Source organism: Pempheris klunzingeri, chromosome 21 (genome assembly GCF_042242105.1).
Source record: "Pempheris klunzingeri isolate RE-2024b chromosome 21, fPemKlu1.hap1, whole genome shotgun sequence".
Taxonomy (NCBI): Eukaryota; Metazoa; Chordata; class Actinopteri; order Acropomatiformes; family Pempheridae; genus Pempheris; species Pempheris klunzingeri.
The window spans coordinates 9,189,441-9,202,017 of NC_092032.1; the positions used below are offsets into that span (position 1 = coordinate 9,189,441).

A 12,577-nucleotide genomic window follows, 5' to 3' on the forward strand; every position below is an offset into this window, starting at 1 on the left:
AGTCCCATCCTGCATAAGAAAAACTTTTGGCATTTGACATTTGGTTGATAACGCTTGTGTATTGTGTATTTTTTTTTTTTTTTACTATTTCAATGTATTTTTCATCAGCCAGCTCATATATCTTTACTTTAGTATGTAACATAGGAGAAAGTGGAACAGGGGTAATGTTAAATGTGTTATCTTAACTATCACAATTTTCAATGTCACCAATGCGATCAGCTTTCAAATGTGCATACAAACTTTATCATGCATCCTTTAATAGTTGGCCCGACTCAATATGCATATCATGGGTCTTGTTGTACTAATGAGTGAATTTAGATAAAGCATGTTGATCATGCCTGTTTACAATTTGAAACATTTATATGATCAGAGCAATGATGCACATACCCCTTCTCTAGTCCACGAGGGATCTCACCACAAACCTTTCATCATGTGGTCTTCCACAGCAAACCAATTTACCAAGACATTTCAATTGTATACAGTTATATTGTGCCAAATACCAACCTGGCTGTGCACAAAACCAAAGTTAACTATTACATGAAAGCATGTGCACAGCTGCCCGCCCCCCCCACCCCTCCTGCATGTTAGTGAGCAGCAGACTGTAACGTATTTGGGATGGTGACTAATTTGTGTTATAATGTTGGCTGGTGCACCTGCCTCGTGGAAACACTCCCCCTCTGACTCTCTGTAACTCTGGTATCCGACACATTACAGTAACAGATATAATTCATCTTTATTGTAGTTATCAATCAACATGCAACTCCGGCATCATGTAATTAGTTTTATTATTATAGTCAGTCAAACATCGGATCTCATGTGAATCAGGCTCCAACATTATATAATTAAGGTCACCAGTAGATAAGATAATGCTATCGCCGCCCACTGACCCCGTAACCAGCGGGTGAAGAACATTGGATCAGCGTGGTGTTCACTGTTACATGGCAGGTATTTTTGTGTACTTTTCTGGGTTATACTCACAGGATAGTTACACTAACAGTAATTAGTGGCAAACTCTCATTTCTTGTGTATTTGATGAGACAGTGTCAGTGGGTACCTGAAGGATTGGCATGTTTGGGTACAGGTTACAGTATTATTAGATTATGATTAGTATTAGAAGTGAGCATTTCTCAGAAAAATAACTGATATTTCCGCCTTATAACAAGGCCTTCTATAGGAGACCATATAGAACCATATTTTGACATATTTAAATACAACCTAAAGGCAGAAGGCTTTAAGTAATTTTGATTTTCTAATCCGGGTAGGGGTATCTCAAAATGTTGTGAGCTTGGTTCATGCAATGGGACTGCCTTTTATAGGCTACTGTAGATTACATCTAATTTCGTATTTTAATTCCTTGCTTCGGGAGAAAAGCATTTCCCCATTTCAGAGTGTGTGTTGAATCATGCCTTGAGTTCGTTTGGGTTGTTTGAGCACCTCCAGACCACTCATTTTTGAGCCCATCCGTGACAATAGAAAGGGTCCTGAATTATTACTTCTCTAAATGGGAAATATTCACAGAAGTGATTTGACTTCTTTGTGTAAACCTCAAAAACCCAAACCCAAAAAGCAATCTCGCAGTTTGAAAGTCGGTTGTTGGTTGACAGCTGCTACAACATTGACCAGTATTTATGTTATGCTTTCTTTCCAGCGCCAACCCAGTGTACCATGAATTGCTGCTGACTGTTCTGTGGTACGGGGTAGTCCATACCTCTGCACTAGTCCGGTGTACTGCAGCACGGATGTTTGAGGTACAAAACACACACATACACACACAGATTGTGTTTTAAACTAATCACAAATGTTTAGAGTTTAGAAAAATTCACTGTAGGTTTTTTTTTTTTTTTTTTTACATTTTTGCAAGACGAGTATAAATGACTTGGTCTCCTACAAAATGTATACTAGCAAATATGATATTTACTTGTAATCCTGTAATTATCCTGTTGTTGTACTAGACAATACATGCCAAGTGAAATTATACATACCGTATTTTTGCACAGTTGTACATTATAGATGCTATTTTTTCACATTTACCTATTTGCTGTTCATGTGCTAGCTCTGCTTGCTTGCTGTTTTAAATGCATTTTGCATATTTAGCTATTCTGTTTCATGAGTTTGAGTAAAGACTACTGTAACTTATCAGCACCCCAGTTCCAACTGTATGGCGAGACCCTCCTAGAGTTAACATCAGACCTTTCACTGTGCACTGGTCTCAGAAGTGACTACACAAATATCTGCTGCATGTCAGAGAGGCTAAAGTCAGCAACCTGAAAGTACAGCGACAAGAGTTCAACGCCTGTTCCTTTTCAGTGTTGTTGGAAAGTATAATTTAATCAGAGATGTTTTCTCATGAATATTTTTTTTAGTTTTTCAGTATTTCAGGACTTGAGGAAATATAATACTACTATTATTTTCATAGGGAGGTCACTGTTCCCCTGTTTTCTTTCTTGTGATTTTATTCCACTAACTGTATCCACTTGAAGCCAGGTTACCAAGGCAAAAGTCCTGGCCTCCCAGTCCTTCTGAGATCTGTGCACACTTAGGTCAAATGTTGGGATCTAGGCATAGCTGAGGATCTGGGCCTATATTGATCTAAACTTGGGGGAGGAGGAGTGGTAGGCTTCAGGCCCCCTTGTTTTGTGAAGTACTTGCCCTTTCCCAACACACCCCCACTGTCACCATTCCATAGTGATTAGCTGTCCACCATTGTCAAAACTGTGGGATGAAATGTGGTCCTCTACCACAGATACCAGATCAGATTTGCTTTACTGTCATCTATATTATCAATTCAAACAAATTAAATGTTAATCTGACCTGGAGTCTGTGGAAAGACCCCACAGCTTAATGCTCACCATACTGTAAAAGTATTCGTGTAGTTAAGCTATGTTGGCTTTGCCATTTCTTCTGCATACCTGCGTGTGCATGTGCGTGTGTTTGCTCGCGTGTGTGTGATTGTGTGTGTGTGTATACACACTTGCTTGATACATGCAGTGCCGTTCCGAGCCTTGCAGCTAAGGTTCTTGTCATTGTATATCACTTTCTTCCTATCTTTTTGTGTTTTTTTTTTTTTTTTTCCCTCCCCTTTTCTGTTTTGCTTCTTTTTTCTTTTCTCTCTATCTATTGGCGGTGTTGCTCGCTCTTGTCCCAATGCCCCGCCCGCCTCTGTGACATCACGGCTGGCTCTGTCCAATCCGATCAGCTGCTGGTGAAGGGGGTGAATGAGACGCTGGTAGCTCAGAGAGTGGTGCCGGCTCTCATCACACTGTCCTCCGACCCTGAAATGTAAGTGGAACAACAACAACAACAACAACAACAACAATAAACCGCGCCGCGTCTCTCTCCCCCCTTCTCTTTGCCGCCTGAGGACTATCTCACTGAATCAAGTCTGTACCTGCCAGGAGCAAATTCAGCACAAAACGGTTCCTCAAAACAGAATCTTCATTGTTCATTTATTTTCTTTGACATCAGTTTTAATTTTACAATTTCATATTATATATGTTCTCCTTTTGATTTTCCTTGTGAATTGCCTAGTCTTCCGTGGTTGTGTGGAGTTGCTCCTGTTTAGGTTTAGGCTGGGCCATGGGGTGGTTCATCACTGTTAACACTCTGCATGTTCGCATCATCAATCTGCAACACTAACCCACGCCAGCTCTCGCCACCTCATCAGTCTGCAAAACTAATCTGTCCGGATTTGTATGTGCACATTGGCCGCATGCGGCAATAGCACTATCCCAGCATGCTCATCTGTAACCCGTCCCCTCCTCCTCTTCCTCCCCACCCCACTCAGTTTAAGCAGGGCCCCTCCTCCTGACCGACCCATCAGCTATTGGTTGGTTGTCTTCACCCCTTCTTCTCAGTTTTATCCTGCCACTCTATTTCTTTCTCTCTCTGTCTCTCTCTCTCTCTCTCTCTCTCTCTCTCTTCCATATCATCCCTTCTATCTTCTATCTTTCACCTCTCTCCTCCCACTCTCTATCTCTCCTTCCCCCCCTCCTGTCTCTGTTTCCTCCCACCCTGCCTCCTCCTCTCTCTCATCCTGCTGTGTGGTGGGTTTGCAGTTGGTTCTCCGAGGCATGAGTGAAGCATTAGTAGATCGCCGGGCGGCTCCGGCCCTTATAACTCTGTGCAGTGGGCCTGAATTGTGAGTCAATCGACACAAGAAAATTTCTCTGTAAACATTGTCATTTTGTGGGCTGCATCCTTACAGTGGAAAGCACTGTCTCCTAAGACATCTGTCTCTCTGAGCAGGGATGGGCTCTAAAAAAAAAAGTTTTGGCTGCTAGTTTACATCCAGCTTTCATGTTTGAGTAAACAAGATGATGACATTAGTTTTGACACTGTTGGAATGCAGCCCTTTTCATCTCATCATTCTCTGATTGAAATGCTGTGCTAATTGGCTGCACACTTTGTAGATTCCACATATGTTTATTTAAAAATCTTAACATATGTTTTTGTAACCTTTTTCAACCCAAAGTCTTTCACATATCTTGCAGTGTCCACGACCTGCCGACTATAAAATAAACATGAATACTCAGAGACATAATGAGAAACTGTTTTTGTACTCCACCAATTCCAAAATGGTCCAAGTGTCTTTTCTGCTCCTACTGACAGTGGAATGATTATCTAACATCACCCTAACAGCACCCCGTTAATCTTGCTTGTGACGGTTCATTATGATAATGGATTACTATCAGATATTTGTAATCACGCATTGTTATCTGTTTGTGTTCAAGCTGTTGGCTTAAGAATGAAATAGTGAATATATTAAGTTAATGGCACACATTGATCATAGATGGATACTAAAAAGTTTTGCGAGTTTAACATTACAGTTACAGATGTTTTTGTATACCTTCATGTCTTTGATATATAAAATACATAATTTCAGTCAATATTTGAATCGGTTAGTAGCATTGCCATGTGAAACTAGCCTCAGGAACTAATGACACCCTGATGTCGTGGTTAATGAGGTCATAACCCAACACTGTGGTGATTCAAACATTGTTAAATAAATCCGATAACTACTGGCAGATGATATCTTACTCATTCAGATTCTTGCCTAAAGACATGCTAATTGGAGTACACCTAAAAGAGTGACACGGTGACTATGAATGGTAAAACCTTTATCTTGCTCTCCTGCTGCTTTTAGCTCAGTGAGGATATCCACCATCCCTGCCTTTGGTACCATCATGGAGACTGTCACACAAAAAGAGGTAGGAAGCTCTCACTGCCAAACTGCACACTGTGGGATGCAACCTAATATGCAAACAATGAATTGAATTAAACAACAGATTTGTATAAGTCATCATAAAACATGTCTAATACATTCTGTGCCTGTGCGTAGCTGCTGGAGCGAGTAAAAATGCAGCTGGCATCGTTCCTGGAAGACCCTCAGTACCAGGATCAGCACTCTCTGCATATGGAGATCATCAGGACATTTGGAAGGGTCGGACCCAATGCAGAGCCACGCTTTAGAGATGAGTGTATGTAAAGGACACAGATGCATGACACATTAAATGCACATTAAAAAATCCAATACTGAGCAATTTATTGATTTTATTCTTCTGATCTGCCTCTCATGTACTTTGTGTGTGCCCTAACTTTTTGTCTCTATGTTTTTTTTTTTCCTCCTAGTCGTGTTGCCACACCTTCACAAGCTCGCGCTGGTTAACAACAGCCAGACGGTGGAGAGCAAGAGGATTGACATTGCCACCCAGCTGTTTGAGGCCTACAGTGCCCTCTCCTGCTGCTGTATCCTTCCATAGGTCACACTTACTGGCCTCTGTAAGCTGGGCCATATACTGTCAGTTTGGATGAACCCTCTTTAGGAGGACTTTTATTTATGGTGCTAATACTAGCCATACACTTACAAGTGTAACAGTTAGACAGCCTAACGATACTTAAGGGGAAAAATGTGTTGCCCAAGTTTTCTGAGAGGTCAGCTCATAGTTTTTTAACTACTGTACTGTATGTATTTCCAAATGACTTCCTGGAAGTCTGTGTCAAGGTTGGCTCCAGTTCAGGGTTAGCTGTTGTAGCAGTGAGTCAGTGGGAAAGCCGTTAGAATAGCCACTCAAATGCTTGCTGCACTGGTTAAGTGTGCCCCTGAATGTGCATGTACAACTGTGTGGTATGTATCAGCGTGGTCCCAGCGCCTGAGTGTGTGGTTCAGTGTGTGTGTTGGCAGAGTTTACCTGTCATTTGGCAGGAGGAGAAAGGGAAAATAAGCTGCCTCCATTTTGGGGCTAGAGGTAATTACAGGGTTGGTAAAGTAAAGGAAAGGATGAGAGAGGGAGAAAGAGCGTGAGAGGAGGAAAGGGCTGAACATCAACTTCAATCCTGAGAAACAGTTCCCAGGACGGGGCTTACATTTACATTGCCTCTCCTCTGTCACCCTTCTCCTCTGTGATTCTTTAGTTGTTTTTTTTTCTATTTCTCCTTTCTCACATTATATTTCCTCTTTCTACTCTGTCTCTGATGTGAGCCCCACCCAACCCACGTCAAACACACACACACACACACACACACACACTGTAGAGGACAGCTGGTCTGAGGTTCATTCCTGTGGATCTTTGTTAGGCTGTGATTTCACAGTGCAGTAGTGTCCAGGAGGTATAGCGCTAACCTCAGAGGCTTTACCTCCCACTGCACTTCTCTTGCAATCAGTGTGACGAGCTTTGAAATTGTACATTCCCATCTCTAAAAATATAGATTCGTTCACTCTGTGTCCCATATACATGTAGCTCCACTGTCTATGACAGGTGGCAGGACAAAGTACTGTTGTACTGAACATTTTGTTTTGTGTCAGCCCACATATATAGCAACACAGTTATTTTAAGAATGTTTGGACAATGAAAGGAAAATATTTTTAATATGTTTTACGATATATTTTGAATTATCCTGAAGTATACTCCATTCGTCTAGTAATGCCTGAAGCACTATCCAAATAGTATTTGTACCCGCTTGGCCTTGAAGCACCAACTTTTTTTATATACCTGCAGCAAGTGAGAAGAACAAGAAAGTTTAGCTTTGTTAAGCTCTATATTCAGCTATGTTCAGTCAAAATAGGTTGGTTTTGCTGCCCTTTTTCATTATTTTCATTCCCAGGTTAATGGTTTTTAAAAAGAGCTCCCACATTTGGCTTTCTTAAACCTTCATGAGAGCCCAGATAATGAAAAGTTAGCATAGTGAGTCCCACTGCATGAATAGCAATAAACTGCACAAGTTTTTCATTCCAGTCCTTAATTTCCTGTGCAGTCATTTCTGAGGAGGTGATGGTCAACCACTTCCTGCCTGGCCTCAGGTGTCTCCGCGCCGACATGGAGCAACTCTCCCCCGAGCACGAGGTCAGCACGCACACAGGCATGCATTCACATTCATGCACACGATGGGGGGGTTTAACATTTACAATCTCGTCCGCATACTCGCGCACTGACTGGGTCAGACTGTCTCCCTCTTTTCTATCTGTAATTCCCAGGGCATCTCCCGCAGTATTGGTAAAGACAGACAGTGTGACCAGTCACCTCTTTCTCAGACACACTCATACACACACCTCAACCATATTTATTTGTGTCGCAGAATCTCACGCGATCCATTTCATGTGAGCCTTTTCCTGACTTGACTAACGATCAGCTGACTCTTTTCCTCTCTACACATCCACTCTGTCTGTAAAGCCCACATACCAGGATTGTTTTCCAAACTGGAACTTTAATGCACTAAAACATCCAAATACAGAATACATGCATGGTCTTTTATTTTGTCATGATGGGAACTTGGAACAGAATTAGACACACACCACCTGTTTCGTACCGCCCCAGTGGTGACATGTATTGTATCAATCATGAGATCCCATTGTTTTTTCTGCGTTTCAGAATGTGTCTCTATTGAATTTTTCACAGGTTATTCTAAGTTCTATGATCAAAGAGTGTGAAATCAAGGTGGAAAACAGAGGAATGGCAGACGCACAAGGGTGAGAACAAACACACCTCATCGTCTCGTTCACACCATCACTTCTGAAATGATTTACAAAATATTGTTTTTATTGCGCTAATTGCGTTCGAGGTGGCGACAGCAAGAAGTGAAGACTTAAAAGTGGTACTCAAGAAGAATTTGGAAGGGGAAGAAGGAGTCCTGACTGTGAGGAGAGGGGTCGCTTGACAGTGTTGGGACTGGGGCCTGTATTGTGGCTTTTTTCCCCCAGGGGAGAAGAGAACATGGAAGAGTGTTGGAACCACACTCATTATGTGGGCATCTTCACAGAAAGAGAGAGCAGAAAAATGAGAAGAGTTGTTTTGATAAAGCTCCGAGAGCTGGGACACCGGCCATACTGTGGGTGTCTTTTAAAACATTTCCCCCATCTTGTTAACATGTGTTTGGGCTCAGTAAAAAAATGGATGGAAGAGGCGTGCATATGTCTGCCTCTCTCTGTGCACATACGCTCAGTTTTGGGTGTGTTCCCCTAAAACCCTCATTTAAACTCTGAGGTTAGAATATCTGTGTTTGTGCCCAGAGATTCTTGTTCCTCTTTCATTTTGGTCTTTCTTCGACCTCTTATTATAATTGATAACTTGGATTTTTATTGCCACAGTATGCATCTTTAAAGGAGTTTTGACCCTGTAAAGAGTGGATTAATTTTTTACTTCCTGGTATTTAAAATCATGGAATCCCTGATATCTTGTGGCTGCCACAGCTTAGTGAGCATTCTGTCTTTTTCACTGTCTTTTTGAAGTGGCACGACATAGCATTGGTGTAATTCTTCATAGGTCCAGAGTTTCCACACGGCAGTGTATCACATTTTGCATACTTATGCACATATAATTAGAAAGCTGCATGAGCAAAATGAGACTTCTTCTACAAGAACTGTATGTACAACTAGTAAGGTGATACACAGAATTAACTTCAACAGTCAGCAGGAAAGTTGAGACCTTTATGCTAAGACATGAGGCATTTTAACACCAGATTGTGTTGTTGTTCTTATCTAGAGGCCATATGGTGATGTTCAGTCTTGGCTTCCCAAATCCGTTGACTTTAGTTTTCTGTCAAGATATGATGTTTGTCCTTCTGTTGAGCAATGTGGCAGCTTGGCTTGGAGTGTTGTAACTGCTCCTCTATATCAGCCTCAATCCCACCTAACTCAAAAGAGGAACTTGTGGAGCCGTTAGACTATAAAAATCAGGAGGGGCCATATTGGCAAACAGCATTTGCCTTCTAAAGAAATAGAGTAAATGCTGACATTGAGATTAACAACAGATAGTGGAGGACGGTGTAGTGTTTTTTTTTTTTTTTCTTGTGTTACTGTGCTTTGTGTTTGGGCCTGTCTTTCAGTCTATATATGTTAATAAAGCTGAGCTAAACCTTGTTGCTTCATCATGGAGAAACTCAACCTTTAGGCCTTTTTTTCTTTCCATAGCTCCATGTCCATCGCCTCCAGTTTGGTGGGCGAAGATGCCAAGACCAAGTTCCTGAGCAAGATGGGTCAGCTAACCACTTCTGGCGCCATGCTGGCCAACGTCTTCCAGAGGAAGAAGTGATCGCAAAACTGACCGATCGCCTACTGCAACTAACGGACGGTCCCCTGCTGTCTTTGGGAGCGTTTCATTTTACTGGAGAAAAATAAGCATTGGTTCAGCTTAAAGTAGAAGAAAACCAAGTGTTTTGTTTATTCAGTTTCAAGAAATGGAGGTTTACTGAGAGCTGCGTTGATTTAAAACCTCCAATGCAGCAGGACCCCTTTCTCTTTAAAGGTGAACAGCAATGTTTTTTGCAGTGGAGTTTTTTTTCCCCCCTCTGCTCATTTTTTCTCTTCTTAATCCTTAATCATGACAAAAGCGTTATCGAGGACGAGGGATTTGTGTTTCAGCATTGTTAACATTGTCATTTCAGAAAGAGGGGAGAGAGAGATTCACTACTGAGATTCACCCAAGTGATAACAAGGGGCTTGTTTCCCGGACGTTTCTGGACTTAAAAGTATCACAGAATTTAATTTTATTTCAGTGCAGTACTTCCTGTATCAGAAGAGCTTCACTCGTCTCTAGGAAACAAAACTCTGAGCACGGCCTGCTGGATTTTATTTAAAGTTTTAAAACGCCATTTTGGAGGAAAGCAACAGATGCATCCACTTGCATTTGTCATTGAATAATTGGACGGAAAGACGACAAAATGGCTGTGAGTCTGTTGAGAATGCCTCACACAGTGTACCTGTATGGATCAGAGGAATCGCCTACTTGAAGCTATAAAAAAAATGACTTGCCTTTATTTCTTCAAAGTCCGTTTCCTGTTTTTGTTTTGATAGCTTCTATTTTATAACTTATTTATGTCTTAATGAAGGAAAAACAACCTTATTCCAACTTCCAAAGAAATTTGCACTTCACTTTACTGTTTTGTTCTTTATTATATGATATATATACATATATATTTGTTTTATTTCAGAGTCTTCTACATGATGAACATTATCACTACCATAATTTGTTTGTTTGTATATCCGTTTTGGCAATGTGAAGTTGAAGAGAACTCTGATCATGATTATTCCTCTCTGTCCGTTGCATCCTGTCTCTCTGTGTTGCAGTGTCTCTGATAATTGTACTTTTTTTCTAAAAGTGGGTATTTGGTTCTATTTTTTGTTGTTGCTCTTTTTCAGTATGCTCTAAGAGAAACAGTAAATAACTGTATCATACACTGAACTGAAGAGGACGGTACTCATTATGTATATTTGAAATTGGTGTCATGGTGTAATAAAAGATGGAGATCAGTTGTGTACTTAAATGTACTTCTGGAGGCCTCACTGAGTGTGTCCATGCTTTTAGGCTTCGTGGTGCATGTGATGAAGGAAGATCTCAAGTTCTGATTATGGCTCATGGCTCAAAGTGTCGACAGGTGTTGGAAGGCTGTAAAACAAAGTCATTTCATAGACAAACACACACTCCTGTGTCCCTGCCCGTCGCGTCCAACCCTTTGATGTGGTCTATTGTCTGCTTAGTACAGCCAGCCAAAGTCCATCTTAAGGGACATTCCTGACAACTTACCCCAAATAAATACAGAATTAAAAGTTCAGATCTGCTGTCAAGATTACACTATCTCTCAATCCATGGCATGTATCCTTTAACAGGGTAGGAACTTAACAGGTCACCATCTTGGCGACAAGAAAAGTAGCAGGAAATGTAAAAAAGAAAAAATCAAGTTGAATCTTGTGAATAACAGGCAGGTTTTAGACAGTTCAGAATGAGCTGTAGTAGAATCTGCTAAATGTATTAATGCTGAGAATAGAAATGAATCAGGCAGGCCTGTAGAGCAGCTCTCATGTAGTGGTTGAACATTACATGAGTGACCACCCTTTGATAAAGAACAGAATTTGCATATTCTGCTAATATTCAACCATCATCACTGATAACTCGCCAGGTGGACAAATAATTGATATACAACAGGGGTGGAACTCAGGGGCATGGCAGATTTGTGTGTGTGTGTGTGTGTGGGGGGGGGGGACGACATAGATATGTTTACACTGTCACATTGAGAACCACAAATGCAAGTGATCATAATGTAAATCACTAAATAGGATGACGACTTGGTTTAAGGTTAGATGCTTATGGTTAGCGTGACGGTAAGTCCCCAGGAAGTGAATGTAATGCTCTCCAAAGTGATGGAAACATTAGGGAAGACAGGCATGCCTGTGTATCTGTATATGTGTCCGTATGTGTGCAGAGAGATGCCTTATCTGTGATTTGCATTCATGGTGAACAGCTTTGTTCTTTGTGTTTCAAAGCACTCCAAGACCCTCATCTGGCTTCTCACCATTGGTGTGAGAGTCACAATGTAATTATGTGTAATCTGCGGGCACATCTGGGTGTTTACCTGCATTTCTGTATGTGCATGTATGAGTCTGTGGCATTTATGTGTGGGTAGAAATGGCATCAGCAGGCAGCTCTAACTCACATTGGTGACTTGGGTGACTCACAGATCACATGTCTTTCCAAAGCAAGTAGAAGCAACGCAGATCCGACCCTGAAACCACCGGAACACGGTGGCTAAGCCTTAATGTTGTTATTCCACTCTGTGCGTATTTTTCAGCCCAGCTACTTTTCAGCATGTCCAAGGGAGATTGTGCCGAACCCTTGAAGCTTCCTCCAAAATCATGGCACCAAAACAGGCTGTGGCTGCTTTCTTGTATGGAGCGAGTGTGCGTGACAGTAATGGAAACCAGTCAGCAGCTTATGGTGAGTGTGAGTGTGTGTGTGTGTGTGTGTGTGTGTGTGTGTGTGTGTGTGTGTGTGTGTGTGTGTGTGTGTGTGTGTGTGTGTGTGTGTGTGTGTGTGTGTGTGTGTGTGTGTGTGTGTGTGTGTGTGTGTGTGTGTGTGTGTGTGTGTGTGTGTGCATTTTTGTGTATATGAGCTGTCTGGAACAGGCTTACTCCATGAACTCTGACTTGTTTTAAGTGATGCTAAGCAACACAACCCACATGCTTACAGAGCTACACAGTCTGTGCTCCCTCCCAGGTCACTTGAAGTGTGATGCTTGTAAACCAGCATGGTGTCTGCCTGTGGTGGATCTACATTTTTATACATCAAAACAAGCTTGATTGTAACTTCTG

General features: G+C 41.6%; 1 protein-coding gene across 1 annotated transcript in view; it reads left to right on the top strand.

Moving 5' to 3' along the window:
- relch (RAB11 binding and LisH domain, coiled-coil and HEAT repeat containing) overlaps positions 1-10,741 on the top strand; it is a 33,760-nt gene extending 23,019 nt beyond the window's left edge. Inside the window, exons 23-30 of the mRNA XM_070852599.1 lie at positions 1,649-1,748; positions 3,197-3,279; positions 5,144-5,207; positions 5,339-5,477; positions 5,629-5,745; positions 7,252-7,340; positions 7,893-7,963; positions 9,404-10,741. Coding sequence (XP_070708700.1) covers positions 1,649-1,748; positions 3,197-3,279; positions 5,144-5,207; positions 5,339-5,477; positions 5,629-5,745; positions 7,252-7,340; positions 7,893-7,963; positions 9,404-9,524 — 784 coding nt within the window. The 3' untranslated portion in view covers positions 9,525-10,741. The remainder of the gene's footprint in view (positions 1-1,648; positions 1,749-3,196; positions 3,280-5,143; positions 5,208-5,338; positions 5,478-5,628; positions 5,746-7,251; positions 7,341-7,892; positions 7,964-9,403) is intronic.
- The last annotated feature ends 1,836 nt before the right edge of the window (positions 10,742-12,577 follow it).